The sequence below is a fragment of the Oreochromis aureus genome, linkage group 23 (genome assembly GCF_013358895.1).
Source record: "Oreochromis aureus strain Israel breed Guangdong linkage group 23, ZZ_aureus, whole genome shotgun sequence".
Taxonomy (NCBI): domain Eukaryota; kingdom Metazoa; phylum Chordata; class Actinopteri; order Cichliformes; family Cichlidae; genus Oreochromis; species Oreochromis aureus.
Genome location: NC_052963.1, coordinates 4,944,516 through 4,970,780, shown reverse-complemented (window position 1 = coordinate 4,970,780; position 26,265 = coordinate 4,944,516). Strand labels below are relative to the sequence as shown.

Here is a 26,265-nt window from a genome sequence, read left to right as displayed (position 1 = left end):
AAACGCTAAACTCAATCAGAGTTGTTCATCTCTCCATGGACAGGTGAAAATACATGTTGTCATTATTAGCTGAATGGGCCCAAAATTTAAGCATTGTCACTCTCCTCACTATCGTAGTATCTGTTCCTCTTGATCTGCTCCTCCACTGTCAGGTCTTCATCGTCTTCCTCTGCCCACAGAGAAATACCGTCCCTTCCTGCGCTGTAGTCTGTGGCAAAGCTGTCGTTCTTCTCATCTTTTCCCCTCACATCTCTCGGCTCCATTCCAAAATCCAAAAGGTCATCCAGCGCTGAGGCCGGAGGCCTCTCCCCGGCAGATTGACTGAAGATGTCAGATTTGAAATCAGATAGCAGGCTGGAGCTGCTGGTACTCAAGCCGGCAAAAATGTCCTCCAGGAAGCTTGATGTGCTAATCTTTGGCTCGGTGGCCTCATGTTTGACAGCCAGCATTCCCTCGCCTGTTTCTGTGAAGAAATTTGTATCTGAAAAGCAATCTGTGGCTTCAGAACATTTGGCACCTTCTGGCACAAAAGCATCATCTCTCTGTGCCAACTGCAACACATCACTTGGCATCCATTTTGATTCTTTACAGGGATGGGCCTGAGATGAATCTGTTGCTCTAGCTGTATCTGTCAAAACCTGCAGCTGATTTTTATTTCCCTCAACCTTGTTAAGCCCTTCGAGCAGGGTTTCATGGTCAAACAATGTCTGATCATTATTATTATTATTATTATTATTATTATTATTATTGGAGTTAGCATTCAGTGCCTGTCCTGCTGTTGCCTGCTCATCTATTAATGTGACCTTTACTGCCTCCCCATTGTTCACGCTTTCATTATTTCCCTTATCTATCTCCTCCTGGCCTTCACTCTCAAATGCTGCACTTTCTACCTGCCTGTCATGTCCATTTACTTTCACATCCTCCCTTGTCCCTGCACTTTTTTCTTCATTCTTTTCTGGCACTTTCACGCTTTCTCCATCTCCACCATCATTCCCTTCACTTTGTTCTTTCTCCTCCCCTCCTGGGTGCACTTCAGAGTATATTTCAGAATCCCTTTGTGCCTCAGCCTCCGAGCCGCTGTTTGACTCTTTACTTTCTCGAGTGTGACTGACACCCGCTGGCTCCTCAGTGGCTGCTACAGAGGAGGTCAGAAACTCGGACTCTGCTGGAGTCTCTTCTGGCTTTTTTACACTCTCTGTTAAACAGGCACTCTCATGCACCTTGTTATTTTCCTGGAGTCCATTTTGTACTTCAGCTGAAGGAGCAACAGTGTCTTTTAATGAGGACTTCACAGGCTGATTTAGGTGCTCGTTTTCCTGAGCTGAGCCCTCCTTAGGGGGCCATGATGGCTTAACCAACTTCAACTCCTCCTCGATTGCAAAGGATTTTTTAGGGGAATCTGGCTGGGGAGGCCACACTACTGAAATCTTACTTGTGGGCTTTTTGCTCTCATCAGCTGATTTGCTTCCATTGTAATCCTGGGTTGCTAAGGTACTGTGAGCAGTGGAATATTTGGAATCCATGACTTTCTTTTCAGGTGATGGTGATTTCATGACAGAATTCTGCGTGTTCTTATTATTCCAAAGTTCTTTGTGTGGTTTTTGTCCAAATCCTTCGTCATAATTTCCTTTGGACTTGAACAGTTGCTTGTAGTGTGGCTTGCAGTACATGCGTCCATGGAGAGAGGCGTAGTTGCCAAGGCTGTTTTTTTTAAAAAGAAAGAAGACAAGTTAAAACAGAGGAAAATAAAAAGACAAAGAATGCATTCGCTGTGTGAAGTAGCGCCACCTTAGTTTGCCTTTGCAGTGCTCACAGCGAAAACAGCTTTTATGGAAGTTTTGTTTGTCCGCAATCAGAGATTCCATGGGGTACACTCTCTTCCGACATGCCCTGCACAGTTCGGACTCTGGAATTCGAATTTTCTGCAAAGGAGAGGAAAACATTTTAATTTGGTGTCCTCATGAATTTCTAGGCAAATTCCGGTAACGGATGTAATCTGTAACTAATAATAGAGAAATGATTTCTATTAGTCTCAACAAAACAAATAATAATAAAATAAAGGATTGGGAAAGCTGCAGAAAGCAAAACTTTTAGCAAAGTTAGTAAAGTTAAGAAGTATATGTTTTTTTTTTATCAATTATAATTATTTTAGTCATCCTTCAGATTTATCTCGGACCCGACTGTGTTTACTTGAAGGCAGTCCAAATCCTTCTGTTTGTTTCTGCTTGATTGTTTTGAGTTTGGTATCTATAAACAGAACAGTTAATAAAAGTTAATAAAACTCTTCCTATCTTCTTAATCATAGCATATTAATATAGTTCTCAAAATGGGGAGAGAAATTTTATATTTGTGTAAGATGTCATGATTACAATGAATATATCATAATATTAATAATAAGAATTATTATTATTATTGATTATTTGGGAATTTTATGCTTTGTAAATCAACTGTGAAATGAAAAAATGTTGATTCAAAAAACGATGTTGGACAAAGGAAGCACTGACATGTGGTAAAGTGTGAATTCATTTCAGAAAAGAAAAGAATTCACATTAAAGCTGTTGCTTGTTTTTTCCTTGATGAGTTTTCGGGCGGTTCTTTGTTGTATCACAGACAAAAACAGCATCTCACACCCAGGCAGGAGATATATTAGTTCAATATATTACCGTCATTGTCAGTTTCACACAGTAGACATGTGGATAAACAGGAACAAAATGTAACCTGTGAATATTAAAAAGCATAAAACTGCCAGGATACAAACAGTGAGTTTTAACCTTTCCGACAAATGAAAACACATGAAAGGAAATCAAGTGTTAGAAAAACGCAATCTGAAAGTTAATGCTTTTTATCTTTCCACACAGTGCAGCTGATTCCTTAAAAACTCCCCACACAAAGCATGTTCACCACCCCATCATGCCTCATGCCACACAGCTCAGTTTACCCGTCACAACACTCTGCTGCTGGTGTGTTATAATCTGCGAAGTCCTCTGCTCCGTGACACTGAAGCCCAGGTTCTGGAAAACTCCTTGGTTTTCAGCCCATGATTGCTGGAAGTTTCTCAGCAGTTCTTCGGAGGAGGCCTCAGGGGGCACAGCAACAGTAGGAACTCTTCCTCTCACAACGTCTGCGTAGGACGGAGGGTTACCACGGGTCAGGGAGCTCCCAGAATGCACCTCGCTCCTCATCTGTCTTGTCATATTTCCAAAGTTATCAATGGTGCAGAATTGCTCAGTGACTGATGTCGCTTCAGAGTGACCCGCCTGCCCGGAGCAGGCTGCTTCAGGTTCTCTTCTTTCTATTTGTTCTCTAAGCTCTCTGGCTGCTTGAGAACTGTGCTCTCCTGTCTCAAACACATCCTTGATTGCTTTGACGTTAAGTGTGGGGATGTCTTCAGTTCTTGGTGCATGTGGTTCGGTCTCTGCTTCCTCTGTGTCACTCCCCAGCCTCTCTGCTATTACAATAGGATCTTTTCTGGTGTAAACTTTTGGTTTCGGAGACTCAAATCTGTTTACGAGCTTTGACAAGTCAACTCTAGGGAGATCCTCTTTAAGAATATCTATGGCCACGGTTTCAGTGACTTCCTCACTATCAGGTCCCAACCGCTCAGGGATATCTATTGGATCCTTCCGGATGTACATCTTGTTAACCTCCACCCTCTGGGCCTCCTCAAAGAAAGACTTTTTATCCTTCACTGTCATCATGGAATCCACCATTTCTGCGACATCCGTCAAGCCATGCTCGTTTCTCTCGATGAGGGTCTCCCTGTCGCTAAATGGGGATGACCGCTCTATTTCAGCGGCAAAACATTCGGGAACTGGCACGAGAGGAGGAAGGGTGATAACGTGAGAAAGCTTTGATGTGGCATCCCCCAGTTTCAGCAGCTTCTCTGAGCGACTCATTGTGGGAGAAGGTGTGGCCCTGCTAAAGGTAGATGTAGGTGTATGTGACTTGCCATAATGCGGCGGCGGGGTTCCGATTGATTTGTAGGGTGGAGGAGAAGGTGTCACTCTGAGTGGCGAGTCAACTCTCCTGGACTCAATACTAATAAAAGTAGGCGATGGAGTGCGGATGCTTGCTAATGGAGAGGACACCCTGTGATCGGCTTCTTCACTCAGCTCCTTATGCACTCTGTTCCCCTGAAGGGACTTTTTCTCTTCCACCACCTTCTTTTCAGCACTGGAGTAGCCAGTGCTAGTCTTTGATATCTTTGCAGTCACCCCACCGAAAACGTTCTTCTCTGGTCTTGGAGGCACTGGTGGTGGCACGGGCTGTTTTTCTTTGTCTTCTCTTTCCTCCTTTTCCACTGTTGTCAGGTTTTTCTCAAAAAATCCGAGCTTTGCTTCAATTATATTTTTGACATAAACCATCATCTCTTTCAACTTTTTCTTGCTTTGCTGCTTAGCAATTTCACTTAAATTCTTCTTCTCATCTGAGCCCATTATCCAGTCAGGGACTTCACTTATAATCGTCCTGACAGTGCTGGAGTCTATTTTGCTTGGTGCGCCCTCCAGCTCTTTCATTTGAGTGAGCAGCTTATGAGTTACAGTGCATTTCTCTAAATTGGTGATATCTTCATGGTAAGCCTCATCTTTGTGGGAAATTTTGCCTGCCCCTTTCACAGACACATCCTTAGGCTCACCTTTTGACTTTCCTGTCTTGATCTGAGTTTTATTTATCTCCGCTGCTTGCGGCTTCATTTGCTGTTTTTGCATCTGAACAGCCTCTTGCCTCTGAAGGCTTTGCTGTACCACACTCTGAGTCACAACCACCTCCTCGTGTCTTTGAATCTCCTCTGTCTTCACGCTCTGCTGACTGTGGGAGACAGCTACATGGCCTTGTCCCTGTTGGGTTGCTTCACATGTTATCTTAGCCACCTTGGGTGTTAACACAGTAACTGATGGCGACAGTTTTACTTCTGTCTCATGTTTTTGCACCTGCTTTCCCTTTCTTGTATGAACGTCTACTTCAACTTCTTTCACAGGTGGGGTCACCTGGCTTTTTTTCTCTTTTCCTTTCACTTCTGTTTTCACCTCAGTTCTCATGGAAATCAGCTGGTTGCCTTCCAGACTCACTTTGGTTTCACTTTTCTGTGATGCATTACTTTTCTCTTGCTGTAAATTCATTTCACTTTTCTTTGCCTCCTTTTGTCCCGAAGTGTCACTTTTCTCTTCTTTCTTCTCCACCGGCATCTTAAAGGTTTTTAACTTGAAACTTGGAGTCACCTTTGGAATTTTAGTGGGTTGAGGGGGACTAATTTTCTCCACCTGAGTCAGAGGCACATTAATATTCCTTACATCTTCAGCTTTCAATGTGACCTGGCCTTGAAGATCTACATTTTCATGGGCCGCTCCCTGTGTGGCAGTAACAGACCTGGTGCTGGATTTCTTAATAATCTGCTGCTGCTCTTGGATTGAAAAAGTGGCCAAGTTTGAGCACGACTGGACTTCATTTTGTGAAACCTCATGGTGAGCGCGAGAAACAGAAGCAGTCTGATTGGCGGATGCAGTTTGTCCCTTTTTATTAACTTCAGCAAAGGCTAGATTTTTTTCCAAGGATTGCTGGCTGGAAACATTTGAAGATCCAGCAGCTGCTTTCTTATTTATCACTGAGATCAAAGGTTTGCTCAGAGGGATCTGGGAAGTGGCTTTCTTAGAAGGCGTGTCCTGTACCACTATTGCTTCTTTGGAAACTGTTTTAGCTTCTTCAGCCTTTTCTATTGTCGCTATGTCTACTTTTTTCTCAGTGTTTTCTGCTGCAGGATGCTGAGCATTAGCATCAAATGACTGAATATTACTTGGGGGAGAAGTGGGGGTATTCACTTTACTCCTCACCATTTCATCCTTCTCCAGCCTTTGTTGCCGGTACCTTTCCTCTGCAAACATGAGTGGGGTTTTAAATTTGCAAGCATAAGGTCTAGCTTTGGGCGCTGAATCAGGGTCTGGAGTTGGAGGCAGTTTAATAGGAGGAACAAATACTTTTTTAGGTGGCTGTGGGCTTTGCTTTTGGACTGATTTCGCAACTGGAATGCTTGATACTTTTGTCTGGGACACTGCTGTTGACTCAGTCTGATTGCTGATTTCAACCTGTTGGGTTATTTCCTGTTTCACCTCCTTAACTTTAGCTTCTACTTTCTTGACTGTTGACACAGCTTTTTCTTGCTCAGGAGGAAACTGAGGTGGAGGCGGCGGAGGAGTGGGTTGTTTTTTCTGCCATTTGGGCTTAACTTGTATGGGCTGCTGTGGTTCTGGTTGCTTGGGCACTTTGAATAAAGGTCTGCTAATGGGTTTCCCTGGCCTTGCAGGGGAAGGCTGCGGCATTGCATTAAGCTCCTGTGGTGAGGGAGGTGGAGGGAGAAAATCTTGTGAGCTCACACAAGGTGGTGGTGGAGGAGGTGGAGGAAGAGGGAAAAATTCAGGATCAGACTTTATGCATTCCATAGGAGGTGGAGGGGGCGGAGGTGGGGGAGGGAGGTCGCTGTCTTGCCTCATCATCGAAGGCCGGAACGTGGGGGGTGTTGGGCTCTCAGTCACCGGTGAAGGCGGTGGAGGGAGGAAGAGCTCAGACTCTGATGGGGGAGGCGGCGAGGAGGGAGGAGGGGGAAAGTGAATCTCTGGCTTCACTGGCTTTTTATTCACACCTTTCCCTCTCATGTCAAGGCTATGGTGATCCACCTTCATATTCTTTATGTTCTGTTTTTGTACGAGAGCCTTATTTTCCATTTGCTTTTGAGACATTGACACCTGCTCTGTTACATTTTGCTTGTGCACAACGGTTTTCTCCGTCACTGTAGTGTGCACCTGTTTGATCGTCTTTGCCTCACACATTTGCCTGTTTGAAATATTCGCCTGTGATGTGCTTTGCTCCTCTTTCACCACCGACACATCAGCAGCCCTCACGTCTGTTTGATCTTTATTAATCATTTGTTTATTCTTTATCATAACAGGCTTGGGTGCCTGTATTTTCTGTTTCTGTTCTTTCGTGCTCTTCAGTTGAGAGGCCCCTGCAGGATTGTCTGTTTTGGCTACAGTAACAGAGCGGTCCTCTTGGGTTATTACCTGTGTTTTCAACGATTTGTTTTCATGCTGCCTCTGTGTGTGCTTCTGTGACTCACCACTCAGAGAGAGGTTTTTCACAGCGGGGGCTGGACTGACTGCAACACTCTCACTCTTAACTTCATGTGCGCATTCATGCTTCTCTTGTTTTACAGTTAATGTGTTTTGCATGGGCGCTTTTGCCTTCTTGGCAGGATACATGCGTTTGGGTTTTGAATACTGCTTTTTTTGCATTAGGCACTTTATTGTCCCTTGAACATCACCTTTCACAACATCTTCTTTTTCCACCTGTATCATCTCCTGTCCTTCATAAAGCGATTTAATGGATGTTTTCACATCCCCTTCATGGCTCCCTCTGCGTTGCATTCTTGGGGACGTTGTTGGCTGCAGCAAGAGCTGGATGGTGGCTTTAACATCGCCTTGCTCGCTCACTTGGTGCTGATAAACCTTTTTCTCGCTTGATGCCTCATGTAAACTTTGCATGGCTGTGTGGATATTTCCTTTAACAATCTCCTCTTTTTCCACCTCTTTCACAGCTTGCTTTGCCTCCTCAAGGGACTTCAAGGTGCCCTTAATATCACCTGGCACTAAATCTTCAACAGCTGCGTCGGTTTTGCTGGACGCAGATTTCTCCAGTGACTCGAGAGCACCCCTTATGTCTCCCTTGATGATTTCAGGCTTTTCCATTTCTTTGGCTTGATTCTGGGCCTCCTCCAGAGACTTCAAAGTAGTGGGTATGTCTCCTTTTACCACCTCCTCCTTCTCTATTACCACTTTCTGATTGATGGCTTGGGTCAGTGAATCCAAAGCTGCGCTGAGGTTGCCTTTAACAATGTCCTTTTTCTCTAGGTTTCTGTATGTGACAGTAGGCTCTGTCATAAAAACCTTAACAATGCTGTGTACATCACCAGGAACTATATCATCCTCTGTTACTGTGCGACCGATCTCTTGCTGATTCTTCCGCAGCAATATTTTGGTCTCCTCGATGTCACCGCCTATGATGCGCTCTTTTTGGACTTTTTCTTGGAGTTCATCTGATTCATACTGCAGCTGCTTCAGGTAATCCAAAGCTCCGGACTCAATGCATGTGGAGTAAAAGCTGACATTACCCCGCTCTGTGTCTAAAACCTTTATCTTTTTAGAGTCTTCGCCATCTGAGTTGGAGAGAAGGCGATAAAGAGTTTTACTGACATTTCCTTGAATGATATCCTCTTTTTCCATGCCAGCCCTCTCCTCCTTATTTAAAAGAGAGTAGATAGTCATCCTAACGTCTCCTTTCTCATCCTCTTGAATCAGAATGCCACGCTTGGAGGAGCCTTCCCTCTTGAGCAGATTGCTCATGGCCTCTTGAATGTCACCACGGATAATTTCTTCTTTCTCAACATTGATTCCCCTTTCCTGATTGAATAGCTGCTTCACAGTGGTGTTGATGTCCCCACGCTCCTCCTCGTCGATAGTTATGACCTTTTCAGTGGTCTCCCTGCGGTTCAGGAGGTTCATCATTATGTTGCTCAGATCCCCTCTAATAATCTCTTCTTTTTGGATTTGAGGAGTCTCCTGGTTCATGAGTTTATACTTTGCCATGCGGACATCCCCAATCTCATCCGCTTCAATAAGAATACCCTGTGAGTCCACCATTTTCTGGGAATAAAGTTCCTCAAGTGTTTCTTTGACACTTTTACCAATTATCTCTGTCTTTTCCACATTGCTCTCATTGAATTCATGAAATGGAGTGCTTTCAAACAGCCATGTTGTCGTCTTCACATCAGCCTGTGGGATTTCCTCCTTTATCACAACAAGATCTGTGCCATCACTCTCTTTGATTCTATCAAGCGGCTGCTTCTCAAAGAGCCAAACAGACTGCTTGACATCCCCTTTCATTACTTCCTCTTTTGTCACTCTTTCCATGCCATCATACTCGGCGCCATCGCCGCGTATCTCATCAATCGTGCGGGTTTCAAACATCCATGTGGCAGCTCTAACGTCGCCTTTTTGGATTTCACTCATGCTAACAGTTCTGATGTACTTTTGAGACATCTCATCAGTCTCAAAACGCTGCTTATTTTTCTTCACATTGCCGCCTTGGATATCTTCAACTGTCTTTGACCTCACTTTTATCTCCTCTGTAATTTCGTCCAGAGGTTGCGTTTCAAATCTCCACCTGGCAGAGCTAACATCCTTTTTGCTGATACCTTCCTCAGTCACAGCTTTAATAACATACACCTCCTCAGAATCTCTGATTGAATCCAAAGGCTTTGTCTCAAACAGCCATCGGGCCCCCACCACATCTCCTCTCATGATTTCTTCTTTAGTAACTGTAGTTACTTCGTGATAGTGGCCTTCTTTGTCACAGATGGCATAGAGAGGCTGGGTTTCAAACATCATGGTGTAATTTTTCACATCCCCTTTCTCTATTTCATCTCTAAAGATACTGGAGAGTTTTGAAATATCAGTCTCGGTTGACTCCTCTTTAATTTGATCCAGAGAGAATGTCTCAAAAATAAAGCGGCCTTTGTCAACATCACCTCCCTGAACATCAGTTACAGTGCGAATTTCCCTTGCCTCAGTGCTGTCATCACGGATCGCATCAATCGGCTGGTTCTCGAACTTCCAAGTGCAGTTGACCACATTTCCCCTCTGGAGGTCCTGAGCTTGCTGCGCCTTCAGCTTCTGCATTGTCTCCTCAGAGGTGGAGCTCATAATGTCAGAGGAGCGATTTTCAAAAATGTACTTCATCCTGGAAACATCACCGGACTGGATGTCGATTTCTGTGACTCTCCTGAAAGAGCTGCTGTCCTCCCCAGTGATGTTTTCCAGATTCTCTGTTTCAAAGAGGAAGCGAGCCAGCCGCACGTCTTTTCCCTGAACGTCCTCCTGCTTTACAGTGCAGGTCTTCAGAATGGTCTCTGACTCCGAATGATCTCGTATGTTGTCTAGTGTCTGTGTCTCAAAGAGCCAAGTGCATGTTTTCACATCACCTTTTTGCACTTCTTCTACATCGGACTCACTCTTTTCCATCTTTTCATACAAAACATCCATTGGCTGAGTTTCAAATAGCCACCTACAAGTCTTTACATCTCCTTTCTCAATCTGAATACTTTTGTCAGTTTTATTCTCTTCATTCTCAAAATTACCGAAAAATTTAATGGTGTCAAGTGGTTGGGTTTCAAACAGCCACTTGGCTGTTTTGACATCCCCTGACTCGATTTCCTGTTTAGATATGCCCTTTATGATCTGAAACTTACTAATGCTTTCATCAAATTCATCAATAGGACGGGTCTCGAACATCCATCTGCAACTGCGAACGTCTCCTTTCACAATCTCCTCACGCCTCACAGTCCTTACCTCATGGTAATGACCAGAGCTGTCTTGCATAGCATACAATGGGGTCGATTCAAAGAGAACTCTGTTGGACTTGACATAGCCACTTGTGACACCTTCGACCTGAATTTTCTGCATTCCCTCACATTTACTTAAATCCATGCTTTCAAACCTTTCTTTGTAGTTTGTCACATCCCCTTTGTCAAGCGCTTCAATATTCACAGTTCTTGTAATCTCCTTCTTCTCCTCCCTTATATTCTCCAAGGGCTGACTTTCAAACACCCACCTTTGATGCCTCACGTCACCCTTTTCTTCTTCTGTTGCCATTGTTTTCTTAAGTTTTCCCACTTCAAGCAGCTCTTTCAGATTTTCCATTGGTACTGTTTCAAACAGATGTTTGGCTGATTGAACATCACCTCCTACAATCTCCTCAGAGGGTAAAGGTCGAGCATTGGCATTATCTTTCAGAGTATCCATAGGCTGAGTCTCGAAAACAAGACAGTGCTTCCTTACATCAGCTCCAATTATTTCATCTTTTTCCTTCTTTGAGCTCTCCCATTCTTCATCCTTGATCATGTCGAGAGTCTTTGTCTCGAAAAGCCATCTACCTTTGTTCACACCACCTTGAATGTTATCCTCCATGGAAATCCCACATATCAGCTTTACTTTGGCAGGGTCTCTGTTGATCATATCCAGCGGCTGGGTTTCAAACATCCAACGCGATGTCTTCACATCTCCTTTTTCTGTCTCCTCTCTGCGAATGGTGGTGATTTCCAGCATCTCTCCTGAATCGCCTCTGATGACACACATGGGCAGTGTGTCAAACATGCGGGTCGTTGTCTTCACATTGCCCTTAATTTCTTCCAGCTCAGACTTCAGGTTGAGGAAGTGACTCTCCTCAATGGTTTCTGTTTTACCCAAGCAATCCAGATGCTGGGTCTCAAACAGATACCTGGCGGTTTTCACATCTCCACCAGTAATGTCTTTAGTCACACGAGCATCTGTCTCCTGTTCATCTTCTTGGTAGATCTTATTCAGATAATCAAGCGGTTGCGTTTCAAAGAGCCACGTCGCAGTACGGACATCTCCTCTTGCTAGATCATTCTGTTTTTGCGAGTGCTCAGTTGTATCGGATGTTTCTGCCCCCAGAGTGTCTATAGGCTGCGTCTCGAACATCCAAGTTGTGTATCTGACGTCTTTGCCAGCAATGATTTCCTGCTGGGCAATAGTCTTCTCATCATTCTCATCAGGGGTATCATCTTTAATCGTATCTAAGGGCTTGTTTTCAAACATCCAGCGCATGGACTGCACTTCACCTTTAAGGATCTCATCCCACTCCAGGTATTCTCTGTCAGGGCTCGAACACTTACTGGAGCTGTTGCCATCATTTTCAAACATATAGCACACCTGCTGAACATCACCCACCCCTTCCTTGCTCTCCAACTCTGTCATTTCTGCTTCACTGAGCTGACTTAAAATGTCAGCTTCAAGGTTTTTGCGCACCTCTGGGTGTATGTGTTTGTAGAGGCGCTTTATTTCAGCCATGCTCTTGTGTTTTAAGTACTGTTCCCTGTTAATAGTATACTTATGTTGAGATGTCGACTCTTGAGGCTGAGGAGAGACAATGTGGTCTGGGACTTTTTGTGACACCTGCAGCAGGTTTGCGGGTGGAGGAGGGAAATGGTCTGTCACCTCAGAAGCCACTGTTGAAGCAGATGCTACTGATGAAGCAGTAGCTGTCTTTACAGTGGAAGAAGCCTCATATCTTGTCATAGCACATTTTTTAGAGGACTGGTTCACTGGTGCCCACTGAAACTGGTCAAAATCCACATCAACCTATGATTCACAAGAAGTTTTCATCACAAAGAGAGGAACAGTGAGGTTAGAATTGTATTTGAAAAAAAATTTTGAATTTGTGGCATGAAAAGTAGTGGAAAGGAAATTTGAAGCTGAGCGTAAATTAATAAGTTGTACACTTTACACCTCAAATAAAAACGATTGGAAAAGCAATTGCAAATAAGATGCAAATAATTCTAATTTGGATGTAAATGCACAAACGCTGACACATCTTGTATCTGTCAAACCATCACAATATCTTCGGTTATGTATGTTCCTAATTACTGTCTTGATTGAAATACTCATTGAACTGCAGACAGTAATGCGACAGTTTTTTTATGTGTTTTTCTGGGGTTTCTCTTTAACAGTGAGAGAAAGTGTCAGACTTCAGCTGTGTAATGACACGAGGCCTTTTATCCAATCCAATTTATTCCCCATCAACTCATGGCATGCGCAATTTCCTTTTGATGATTTCATGATGTGGCCATATCCTCATACTGATACCTAATAAACAACCCAAACTATCATCTATTTCGATAAACAGACAGCATCATTACCTTAATTTCCTTGGCTGGTGCAGCTTCCTCAATCGTTTTTTCATACTGCTGCTTCAAAGCCTGAGTGGAAACCTTTGGTAGGTCCTCTCCTCTGACAAGCATAACTGAATTAGACACAAGAAGAAGGCTGCCTCATTAAGTCATTCGTAGTGAGGAAGCTCAGGGGGATTGGAAAGAGAAATAAATCATTTCATTAAAAACCTGAGTAGTTTTCATTTTCTGAAACCATGCAGTGGTGATTGCCCAATTTCCACTTTCCAATATTTTACTTTCCTGACTTTGCCCTGATTAGATTTGCTGCTATGCACTGAATATAAAATCATCAGAACTCCAACTCATTTTCAGAGCTCTTCCCTTATTCAGCGTGTAGGGAGAACAATCATTAATATGCAGGACGTAAGGGGTGCTGTGATAAAAACCTGCAAATCACAGTATAAAAGGCATGAGCAGAATAACCTGTTTCATTGTAATGGTTCCCATAACTGGCAGCCGCATCGTTGTGGTGGACTCTTTGATTGTGGCTCACCTGTGAAAAGACAAATCAACAGTATACTGGCGACTGCACTCAAGCCTTGGACTGTTTTCAGTCAGTGAGCTATAAAAGGCTCAGTATAAGGCTCATTTACTGAAGAATAAATAGTAAGGTCTGTGTGTATTACAGGTAAGATGCTACCCTACAACATATGACAAATACCTCTTCTCGAGAGAGAGCTGTGGTGGGGGTAAGCTCTCTGGCACTGCTTCTCGCTGTCACCTCAGAGGAGCTTGACATCTCCTGTCAAACAGAAAAATGGGAATGTGGACATGCTGAACCTCTCTCAGTGTGCCAACACACTCCCACAGCTAAAAAAAATAGTCACATACACACTAAGAAAGAGGTTTTATCACCTCATGACTGCGAGCTGTTGGAAACAGCGGGACGGAAGCAATTTTTATACCATGAAAAAGGTTAATAAAGCCTCTCTGTGGTCGGTAACAAATGTTTTTCCATTAGTATGCTGCTTCTCAGGGAGCTGCTAAGTTTGAATGCTGCCAAAGGAGGATTTTGGTGTTGAGAGAAAAAGCAATAGATTACAACAATTGTATAAAACTGCATCAGCCTTTTCCTCCACTGTGATTCATGCAATTTTGAAGGAGATGAAAGAGATGGATGATATTTGAGCTTGTATCCTCTGCTGTTAACATGAAAGATACATGGAGGGAGGGGGTTCTGCGCTTCAAAAACCACTTATTTCATAATGTGATCTTTCCTGATGCAAAACACGCATTCAATATTACACCTGCGCAAAAAAAAAAAAACTTGAGGGGAAAGTGGTTTTGCCTTTGCTTGCATAGAAGCAAAGGCAAAACCACTCAATGAAATACACTCAGACATTTCCCCTCATGTACAGCTATGTAAAATTTAGCATTCAGCAAGGTCCTCGTGGCTCGATGAATCCACTCTGCTTCCACGCCTGAATGAGCAGATGGGGAAAAATGTTTGAAAGGCCGGAATTGACCTTACTTCGCTGAGATCCGGCCTCTGTCCCAAGCTGCTAGTAACACGTTCTGGCATTTTCCTCACGCACTGGATGACAGAGTCACATGGACAAGCAAAGTTGAAGGTGCCCTCCTTTATTTGACCTGCCACGATACCTCAGCAATGCCAGCCAAGGTTTTCCAATAAAATGCTACAGTAGAATTCAAATTATCCAGTCGCTTTCACATGTTTCTCACGTTACACAGAGCTTGTGATCAGACAGGACACCTTCACTATCTCTAAACAATTCATTGGTTTAGGAAAGGTTACGCACTCCATAGCTATTACAAACATACTCCAGCCTCAGATTTTCCACTCTGCTTTTGTGACATAACTCCATAGTGTAGTGGTTTACTTTTTATTTTTTGCTGGCTCAGCACCAGTCAAATACCGAAATCCCTTTTGGGGCTGCATAGATTTGGATGTTCGGTGCAAAACCAGGTATCTGTCCACATTCAAATGTGGACAGATACCTGGTGTGCCTTCAACTACCCCCTTGTGATGAGGAAACGGCTTAAAACACACTATTACATCTGATCATAAAAAGCAAATGTATGAAATATATTTCCTTGGAAAATAACAACCATAACTAATCTTTTGTTTTATCTAAAACCATCACAGCTTGTCAATACATAGAATATTTATTGACCATGCTTATGGTCTCACCTGGACAGATCTCTGCTGGAAGTGAACCTGTGTGATGGTAGACTGAGAGGAGGAGGAGGCAAATTCCTGGTTCTCAAACTGTCTCTTCACACTGGCCAGCCCTCCAGGCAGCGAACAAGCCTCTGACTCATGCATCATCTATCAGCAGAAAGCAGATGACAAAAATCAGCCCAGAGAGTCCATCTACACAGGTGTTATAGATTAAAACGGGCACATGGTAATAATATCCCATTTTCTCCATGTTTGGCATAAACAAGTTTCCTAAGACTTTTATGTTGTGGCACTTGTATGTATTTTTGCTCATAAAATAATAATATTTACTGAATGAAAGTGGCCACTTTTATGATTAAATTCCATTATACCGTGTATAAGCCTTATCGTTTCCATTTGGACAGACTGTCAACCTGCTGCTTCTGTCAGGGGATTGGATCTGACCTTGGTAAACTAAACTCTGTTCTCACTGTTTGTGTTATATTATACTTGCTTGCATTATGCTAGTACAAAAAAGTGAAAGAAATGGCATTATGCTAATACTTTCAGAATCCTAAGCACCATAAGTGCTCTTTTAACCAAGAAATCACTGCTGTGCCATTAACATTCATTCTCCTTTAGAACTCTAGGTTGTAAAGATTGGATGTATCTTCAAATAAACCCAAGAAACATGCAGGTGCCCTGCAGGAATTCATTTGCTTTTTGCATATACTGCAACAGAGATCGAAACAGCAGTGGAAAATATCGTCTTTCGGATTATTCGGTTAAATGAAACGCAAGGAAGGAATTATTCTTTAAACTGGAGCTTACAAAGTAACAATTTCTTGGCAAAGAAAGAAAAGGAGGACGATTGATGATCACTGAGTAAATCACATCTGTATTGAGAAAGCATTCTCGCCCTCTGAGATCTGGGTAAGAATGCAATCTGACTTTTTGACAAAATAATCTCCTTTTGGGATTGTTAGTTACAGCCTAAGTAAGACATTTATATGCTGGTTTCTGCATACACAGCCAAGTTTGTGGCTGTTGATATTTGTGTTTGTGTGTGAGAATGTTAAACATATTGACTTGCCACCTTCCCTCTTTTATACAAATGAGGGCTACTGTGATATTTGCAAGTTATTGCAGAGCAGTTCTGGTCGCTACAACAGATCTTATTGATAATGATAATCATTCACATGGCCACCTGAGTATGTTAGAGACACATTCAGAATGTATTGAATATGTTTCCTTTAAACTGACATCTAGAATCAGAAAAATGTGATGAAGTCACGAGCCATTTAGATTGCTATATACCTGTAGAAAGAGCACTTTCGTTAAATTGACAATGTAGGAATGGACTGGTACTTTCTATGTAACATTCACACGCATTCACACTCTGATGAACACATCAGAGAGCAACCCTATCCTCTTGCCCAAGGATATTTTACGATGCAGACTGGAGCAGCAAGGGAGAAAACCACCAACCTTCCAGTTAGTGGATGACCTGCTCTACCTTCCAAATAAAAAAAAATCCACACTTTCCCCGCGGGCAGTCTTTTATGCTCAGATCCTCTAAAACAGACCTGGGAGCTTGAGGGTATCTTTGTTGTTCCTAGGACTGCACTCTTCTGGACAAAGATGTTGGATGTTGCTCCTGGGATCACTTGATAAACCACTCGCCCAGTTTGGGGGTCACGGCCTCAGTTGTTTCGATTACCACTGGGGGACTGGTATTGAGCCATGTGCCTGTTCATCTTTGCTGCTATGATGTCTGACAGGAGCTTCTGTTTTGTGCTGAGGCAGGTTATTGGAAGTCTGTCAGGCATCATAGCAGCTAAGATAAGGCTAACTTCCAGTTAGTGGATGATCTACTCTATCTCATAGTGGCTACACTAAGATTTATCTTTGAAATGGCAACACCTGCACCGCACGTTTTGCTCAGGAATGTGCATTTCACAGCGTTTGCTGACTGGTGCAGCATATAACACACCATTTATGCAAAGCTGTTATGTCTGATGTTGTTACTTTCATATAAAGTCAAAGTGTTGTGGCATTTTCCTTTGCAAATGGTCTACATGTTACTCCTTTAGCTTGGTAAAGTCACTGCTCCTGGACAAGAAATGGTCCTTCTTGTGACCCATTTCTAACCCAAAAATGACATTTTCATATTTCTAAGTCAACAGATGAAATACTGAACCTGAAAAAGTGAGCCTCAGATGTGTTGTGTAGATTTTGTTGTTGCATACTGGATGTTTCCCAGGTCTTTAGGCAGATCCCTTCTTAATAACTGCTATGAGTAGCTACATAGCTAAAATTGTGATAGCTTAGATACTACAAGAATAGACAGACTTTGTGTTGATAGAAATGTAATCAGGGTGTTATTACAATTTGTAAAGGGCATATTCTTTTGCATTCTATGTATGAATGCTCTTGATCAAGACCTCTGCTATTATTAAGCATGCCGTTACGTTTATGTTGACATAGAAAACAGCTGCAAAAGGTGGAGAGCAAAAAACCATGAAAATTCCATCTGGTTAGTAGCCTCCCCCCTGTCGTATTCACAGCTACTGACCCACAACCCCGCTCCCCTCACACCCACATATGCACACACATCCAGATGCAGCTGTCAGTAGACACCACGTGAGAGTTAGCTGAGGTTGGAGTGCTTTACAGTGATGTTAGTGCTTGTTGCCTTGCAGACCCCTGATGAGCAAAGAGTTAATGCAGTGGAAATCACCATCATGGAGCTATTTGAGCCATTTTTCTGTTATTTAAAGTTTGCACTCTCTGGTTTGTCATGTGCAGTTTAAAGGGTGATAGTGGGAGGTGGGTTCTCTTCTGGAAACACGCCAGAGTGGCCAGATGAATTATCAGCTTCAGACGAAAGCTGACGATGGTTTTAATGAAAAACTGAAGCCTCCATCCTTCCCCTCTTATGTTGTGTGGCAAAGAAAACATTAACAGACTTCACTGCAGCTGCTTCAACCTTGTCTTTCACTGTAAAACATTTAAATGGTGGGAAGTAGTGATAGGCTTTTATGTGCTTTGGGATGAAGAGAATATTTTACAAATAAGGAACAGGTGATTTCCAGCAGGTACGGTTTTGTTTTAGAAACAGAGCAGGCCTACTGCCTTGGCCTTGGCCAATACAGTAGTGGTTTTCAAAATTACATGCTGACTCTTCTAAGCCTCTGAGACTTTTTTTGTCCTTGATGATGACTAATGACTCAAGGATATTCTGGAAGGTTTTTTTTTTTTCCCTTTTTTGTGGGTTTAATTAAAGAAGAAATAATGTTTGAAGCTCTGATGATGATTATTTTTTTAAATTATGCCTACAGTTAAAATGAGTAGGCCATGGTAGGTTTTTTTTTTTTTGCTCTATCAATTTATACAGTAACAAATTGAACAAACGTGTTAGACCTTGATTTTTACATAATCCACTGGTTAAATGTTGACTGAAATAGTTTACTGAAAAGGTTTTAGTCTCACATCCAGTGTTGGTCAAGTTACTTGAAAAAAGTAATCAGTAACTAATTACTGATTACTTCCCCAAAAAAGTAATCCCGTTACTTTACTGATTACTTATTTTCAAAAGTAATTAATTACTTAGTTACTTAGTTACTTTTTAAAAACACGATTTACAACCTGAATAGGTAATAAAGCGATAGATCTTTCAGCCCAATTCTACTTTTTCTGCATAATCCATCATACAAAATGTAATCAAATGGAAAAGTCTCTTTTTAAAACTTGTTTTATTAGTTTTAATCTTTTAACTTTATGCATCAAGCAAAAATTAAATTATATGCAACATTCTCTGACTGGAAGAAATTTGTTTAACATTTAAACCTATTTTCTGCACATTCCAGCACATAAAATAAAATATTTTTTTGTGTTTACACTCACTCTTTCAAATAGATGCAAGTAAAACACAGCAGAAAATAAATAAAATCAAAGACTAGCAGTCCTGTTGCTCTATTTTCACCTATAAAGCAGGAGTGGGTTAGGCGGAGGTTTACCCTGGTGCAGGTGTGCCGCAGAGGTCAGTGGAAGAATCCGCGAGTTTCTCTGTGAATTTCACATTACGTCATAGCGCACTCGGTGCTTGCTTGGAAGTTTAGGGGTTTAAAAAGAAGCTTTCTTCCCACACAGTGAACAGTGGACACTAATGTTTTTGTCACTTTTTATGGAATCAAACTCAAAGTAAGGTCAGTACTTCCACGCTTTAAACGCTGCACGCTCATACTCTCTCCGCACTCGATATATTATCCATTGTTGATCTCCAGACAGCTGTTGTCACGAATGTCACTGTCATGAGACATTCTCATGACAGAATCACGGTTTTAGTAACGCAGTAACGCAGCGTTCCTACGTGAAAGTAACGGCAATCTAATTACCGTTTTTGCAATAGTAATCCCTTACATTACTCGTTACTTGAAAAAAGTAATCAGATTACAGTAAAGCGTTACAAGTAACGCTTTACTGCCCATCTCTGCTCACATCTGATAAAAATGTGATCAAAATAAATCTTATAACTATAATGCACATATAGAATAAAAAATCCAGGTTGATCCAGTTTCTCCTTCCTCCTGGTTACCCTTCCTGCAGGCATTATCCTCCCCAGTGGCCAGAGTTCTTTGTTCCCGCTCCTCAGCCTGACACAGCCTGTTGCTGATCATCATCATTAGCCTGAGTATAACAGGACCAACTGATCCATCCAGTATTCACCAGATAGTCTGCCTCTCTCAAAGCCAAATCTAACCTCATTGTTTAAACTTCTGCTTTCCTGGTCGTATATTTAGGGCCCGAGCACTGAGAGTGCGAAGGTATTGAATCTGCTCCGTTTCTTATTCTTATTCAGGCAAAACAAGTGCCTTTTTGAGGGCTTTAAAATGCTCAAAAACTCATGAAATTTTGCACACAAGTCAGGTCTGGTGAAAAATGTTGTATTTTAATGGTTTCACATATGGGCGGTACAAAATGGCTCTGGAGCGCCACCTATGCGTTGTTAAATGAAGTCCTACGAATACATAGTTTGAGCTACATGAATGAACTTTGGCCCACACGTGTATCATGCTGTCAGTGGGCCCATCAACGCAAACCCAACAGGAAGTCCACCATTTTGGATTGAAGGTGACATTTTGGCTCTGATTTTGCCATTTCCATGCCTTGTACTTTTGCAAACTCCTCATAGGGATTTGATTGGGTCAGCTTCATATTTGGTCAGTCTCAACTACACACCTGGGCCATATTAAATTGCGGAGCTTTTGAGTTTTCGGACTAGGGTGTGGCCGTGGCGCCACGGTGAATTTTAATCATTCGCCATAAAAATCTTATTTGCTCTCTTTCCCATATAAATCGTCAGATCTGGACCAAACTTCTGACATATGATAAGGCTCCGCCCCTGAACATATTTCAACTGCTATATTTGACAACGGCGACAGCGCCACCTAGTGGAAACAGAAAATGTCATGTTTTAGACTTTTGGGTACAGTATAGAGGTGGGTGACCCACGTAGCCTCAAATTTCTCCAGGAAAGCATTAAGGAGTTGGTCTTGGCAATACATTGAAAACTGTGAGTTTTCACAGAAGAGCATGACCCCAGCAGAATGCCGAACATTGATGTTTCGCCGTGAAGAACAAAATTGCTAGAAAGAAATCCAGTCTGATCACTACCAAACTTTACAGACATGATGACGTATCCGTCCTGAACAGATTGATATACCCATTGTCAGGAATAGTAGGAGCGCCACCTAGTGGGAACAGGAAATATGATGTCTTATACTTTGATGTACTGCTCCTCACAGGTTGTTTAGATCAACCCGAAAAGCAGTGAGAATAAACATCAGTCCCTCTTGATGGTTCAGTGAGCAAATTGTGAGTTTAAATTGAACGGCACATCCGGGTGGCAAGGTGATTCACCATGAAACAGGAAGATGTTTTTGAGGGCTTGGAAAGCTCAAAAACTCTTGAAATTTTGCACACACCTCCAATGTGAGGACGGCTTTCTTGATATGTGATTATTTTCATGGAATATTGCAAAATGGCTCCACAGTTCCCCCTACAAAATTTCAAAAGACCAGCCCCTGCCCTATGTTTCATCTATGAGTCTGAAACTTGGTAAGCTTATGTAAGATATCAAGATGTACAAAAAAGTCTCAAAAAGTCAAATATCCCAAATCCAACAGGAAGTCAGCCATTTTAAAATTTAAGTGTAATTTTGGCGACATTTTCCCCTCTTTTCAGGCCTCGTACTTTGAGGAACACCTCCTAGGGATTTCATCAGATCGACATGATCTCCGGTACGTGGAATCTAAAGACCTTTGTGATGTTAAATTACGAAGCTTTTTATGTTTGGCGACACGTGGAGTTTGAATCACTCGCCAAAAAGCAGTAATCTGCTGTCACTCAAAAAAAAAAAAAGTCCAATCTCTCCCAAATGTTGCAGGCATGAGTCGAGAGTCAAGCTCAGAAATGTTTGATATGGTTAGAGCGCCACATAGTGGGATGACTATAATCATCACTGAACGAGATGAAATTCCCAGTGTTTACCTTTGCTCAGTTCCCCATGGTAACAAATTCATAAGAAAGACTGTAAACCTTTCACTGAGTGTCTCTTGGTTCTGCATTTGGGTCCCATTTGCTAACGGGCCACATGGTCTTGACAGTGGCTGGAAATCTATTATCAATTGTATTATTACATTGTTACCAAATCCTGCAATAGACAGCCAATGAGGTCATTTCACTATCTGATGTCTTTTTTAATTAAAAAACAAAAAACCCAGTTATCATCCGTTTTTTTTGTTCACTAAAGAAATATTTAAATTAAGTAGTTTCTAAAAAATCAATTACTCTTAGGAAACTGTAAGTTTTAGAAATTATAATGATTAAAATAAATATTTTTGTTTGAAAAGACGCAGAAGTACCTTTTATATTTTGTATATTTTGGGATTTTTTGCATACACCAGAAGGAGTGACACAGGGGCCAATTAAATACTAGTTTGTATTGCATGATTCATGCTACACAATATCTTATCTAATAAGACAACACAATGTTACATCTAAAAATAGACATAAATTAAAACATACTAAAGTAAAGCCCCTCATGGGTTTGTATCCATCCTTTATATTACTGTCGTCTTGTAGCCGCAGTAAGTAATTGTTGCTGAAACCTCAGCTTGTTTTTATTAAACTAGCTGTATATATTTTATAGGTGTGTCCATTTCCCGTTAACAATGACTGAAGCTGGGCAAGATGAGGGACAAGTAGTGTTTTCTGGTGTTTTGGCATGTACATTGTTAGTACACCTCTGGTCATTCATTGTAAACTGAGACCAGCATGTGAGGCAAACTGCTGCTGGCTCTGCTTTCAGTGAGCTAGGATCAGTTACGATGGGTGATTTCAGTGTTTTATAGTTTCCTTCTTAAAGGAATGGTTTATAAAATATTTCCACTGCTTGTCATTGTCATCTAATAGTAAATGTTTTTTGATAATATAGTAGATTATTATTTACTCTCAAATTAATCAGCAAGGAAAGAGTGTAGAAAGGTGCAGACTTCCATGTAGAGTGCAGACAGGCAGCACAAACAGTATGTTTGTGTGCTGTTGGGGTGCAGGGTGGGGGCATAAATTTACTGCTGTAGAGTCATAAATTCTCAGCCTTAGTTGGCTGTAAAACATGACCAATGTCACCATGTCTTTTAGGAAGGAGATGGCAGAGTCCACTCTGAGCAACAATTTCATCTGAAGTGTGCGCAAAATATTGGCCATCATTGTAAGAAAGAAAAACCTACTTTGCACCAGTTTCTGTATCATAGTAAAAGAACAGCATGGCCCATCAGTGCTTTAGCCTACAGCTTTGCTGAGCTGTTCTCCTCTGGCTAACATCAGGCTGATATTGTATAATTTGAACCCTGCATTAGTGGTCACAAGCAAAAGGGGTTGAAAAACCTCGCTTAAAATATTTACAATATGTTATGTTTTATGAGCTAATCAAATTTTTTCTTTAAATATTTGCTTAATTTACATGCTGAATTTTCTGTGAATGTCACTTTTTCTTTCTTGAAATTTTTACAATAATAATAGACTGTTTTCCATTCATCTAATGCATGATTTGGATTTTTTTTCATAAAATACTCCATCAATTTTTATTTAATCATTACATAATTGTGTAGAATTTAGCTGACAGCCAAATGCCCACTGATTTATTAGAAATATGTAATAAAATACACTGGAATAAAAAAACGATTCACTTCTAGATTGACCAGTTTTATAAGTAAACACTACTGGATGATTCCTCTTGACTTCCATTCACTCCTGAGATTTGTTCTTCCCATCCTGTAATGGATTTAATACAAGCAGGACAGTAGATTTCCTGTGGGTTATTGTCTACTGTCTCTGTGGCTGCCTACATATCCTCACCTTCATCTTTCGTTATGTGCATGTGCAAGTATAATCTTACCACTGCAGAGGAGGAGCTGCTGCTTTCTTTCTTGGACATGGCAGCCTGATACATTGCCAGCCGCTCTTTCACCGACACCGACTCGGCCTCCTGGTCCTCAGCACTCGGGGCCCTCTCCTTGGGATGTCTACCTGCGCTGCCTGCAGCTACACACACAAAAAGATATTAACCATTAAGATGCTTATTTAAAATTTTAAAAATCCCAGCAAACTAAACTGAACTTTATCCTTTTGCTGGATATGTCTTCTCAAGAAATCTGCAGAACATTTACACCTACTTATTACTTTTCTGGCACATCAGTGACTGCTGCAGCAGAGTGTGCCATTTAATTGGACATAAGGGACAGTTTTGTACATGACGAGTCTGTTACAGTGGAAGAAGCTGAATCAGGGAATAGATTATTTTTATTCGGCAGTTTAGACAGAATAGCACCCATTAAAATATTACATAACACTATAATACATTAAAACATACACAGCATATGTAGGTGTTGGTTGGGTGTCAAGCTCTACTTTTTGCAGATATTTTAACCAAGAAATCCTAAGAGTCAAATGATCCTGATCAAATACTGATACATAAAAGAAGCAGGATACTCATCAGCCTACATGTTGCATAGAACATCCCTGTGGATGGCCAATTAGAGAGGACCATTGATTTTAGATTTGACTTTTCTGTGCTACAAAGCATCATTAGGCAACAGAGAAGGCTCCAATAAGGCTCAAAATACGCCCACACTGGACCTTTTAGCTCTTGGCATGTTTTCAGCCAACAACACCGTGGGATGAAGTAGACCCTAAATAGAAATTATTCTCCCTTATTATATGCTCAAGCTGTGACCTTTTGACATTCTGAAATGTTCCTCCTGGCTGTGCTTTCACATTAGGTGCTTGTATTTTTTTCTCAACATGTATGTTTACTGGTATAACTTGGCAAAAAGTTGACACCAGGGAGTTTGACTTCATAACAGAGGAAAAAAATATTTGAAAAGTGTTGCTTCTTCAATGCATTTGGATGGATGGATGGATGGATGGATGGATGGATGGATGGATGGATGGATGGATGGATGGATGGATGGATGGATGGATGGATGGATGGATGGATTAAATAAATGTCCCCTTTGGTGTAGTATACAGATGAGAGCCATGTAAAGTACACATTGTTTTGTAGAGTATATAGTGTTTGTGCTTATCTATCCTAATGCCCATTTATTAAATGGCTGTGGCTTGTTATATTCCACTCATCATTTCTATGTCTTCCAAATGAATTCATTTAAAGCTTGATCTCTATTATTTAACCACAGCAACATATAAATCGAGTCTCAATGCTGACTCCCCTCAGCATTACAAAAAAAAGACTCATGCAGACTTGGTCAGTGCCCCACTTTTTAGTTTCAACTTTGGTTACATTTAACCTAACTGTTGCTTGGAACAACACGTCTATAAGAATATTCAGATATGAAAGAAACCTTCAGAATTTTAATTTCAGTAATTGTTTACATAAACATAGTAAGCAGTGATAAGACCTAAGGTGTTTATGCAAAAAATAAATGGGAATTTGTTTATTGAACAAGGTCAACTCTTCTGCTTTCCTGAAGGCTCTGGACACAAACATTTTCCAGCACATTGTCAAAATGGTTTTTTTTTCCTCTTTCCTTTTGAACTTCTGTTCTTTGAAGCTAAAAACAGAACAACAAATAAAAACCGTTCCACAGATGAAAAACTATTTACATTTTCTGTAAAAGAGATCCTTTTATTAGCTTTGAATTATCACCAGTGCAATCCATCATGGGACTGTTGTTCAAACCAGTCTGTACTGATAATGGAATAAATGGAGGTAGATGTTGCTTTTGGGTTTGAAAGTTAAATTGTGGACATTAGAAAAACAGCAGAATGGTGATCTATGTTTTTGTAGATTGATACAGCCGTACCTATGACCTGAATGGAATGTGATCCTGACTGGATACTTTTGTTACACTTCAGGCCCACATCAAACTGTTACGTAGTTACAGGCGGCAGGATAGTTAAAGCAAAGAAAACCTCCCTGCTTTTGTTTTAGGCAAATTAGCTTATGAAATGCGACAGCGTGATAGTCACAGGGTTACATCGTAACATACAGAAGAGGAAGTTGTGGCTGCTCGAGAGCGGTATCAACAGAAAGAACAAAGAGGCAGCAAGCTACAAATAAAACATCATGCCATCAGAAAAGACATAAAACTACTTGACGTCTGAATGACTTATTTTTAAGATTCACAGTACAGTTTATTGCAACTACATGTAACTTATATATTATTACAGTTCAATATTAAATACCAGTAAAATCATGTGTGTTATAAGCATGTATGTACTGTGAGATGTTATACTAAAAACTGAAATGCAAAATTGAAAACAACAAAACACATACAGTACAGTATAAAGTATTACAAGTGTCGTTGCTGGGTAACAGATGCAAAACTGTTTGCATGTATTGCAGATCAGTGGGTGAGAGCTCCTGACTGACTCCTGCGACACCTGAATGTGAACTTGAAGCCATTTATATTTCTGATGTTGTTTGACATGTTTGTACTAATTGCAAATGGGTTTTGAGAAAATGTTGGGATAAAAATAGAGTGACGAGTCTTTGTTTTCATATGGGCCCTAATTATACTCCTTTGCCTCATTGTTTTAGCTTCTCTCTGTATCGTATCATGCTACTGATCTTCTCACAGGTCATTTGCTTAGTTTTTTCATTATCATTATGTCACGGCCAGGCGGATCAGCTGCACGCTGATCAGCACTCTCTCTCTTCCTCTCTCTCCTCTTTTCTCTCGCCGGGGCGGAACTCACTGTGGGTTCACGCCCTCGGCCCACGCCCTCGGGAGATGAGACACCTGGGTCTCGTTAAGGTGAT

At 41.4% G+C, this 26,265-nt stretch overlaps 1 protein-coding gene across 1 annotated transcript in view; it reads right to left on the bottom strand.

Annotated features, from left to right (window-relative positions):
- Window positions 1–1,559: 1,559 nt before the first annotated feature.
- The window catches only part of xirp2a (xin actin binding repeat containing 2a), a 75,198-nt gene continuing 50,492 nt past the window's right edge, over window positions 1,560–26,265 (bottom strand). The window contains exons 3-12 of the mRNA XM_031740760.2: window positions 23,380–23,525; window positions 14,955–15,086; window positions 13,458–13,538; window positions 13,220–13,289; window positions 12,764–12,867; window positions 6,669–12,206; window positions 5,568–6,620; window positions 2,939–5,486; window positions 1,789–1,922; window positions 1,560–1,701 (exon numbers count right to left, since the gene is read on the bottom strand). Coding sequence (XP_031596620.2) covers window positions 1,828–1,922; window positions 2,939–5,486; window positions 5,568–6,620; window positions 6,669–12,206; window positions 12,764–12,867; window positions 13,220–13,289; window positions 13,458–13,538; window positions 14,955–15,086; window positions 23,380–23,525 — 9,767 coding nt within the window. The 3' untranslated portion in view covers window positions 1,560–1,701; window positions 1,789–1,827. The remainder of the gene's footprint in view (window positions 1,702–1,788; window positions 1,923–2,938; window positions 5,487–5,567; window positions 6,621–6,668; window positions 12,207–12,763; window positions 12,868–13,219; window positions 13,290–13,457; window positions 13,539–14,954; window positions 15,087–23,379; window positions 23,526–26,265) is intronic.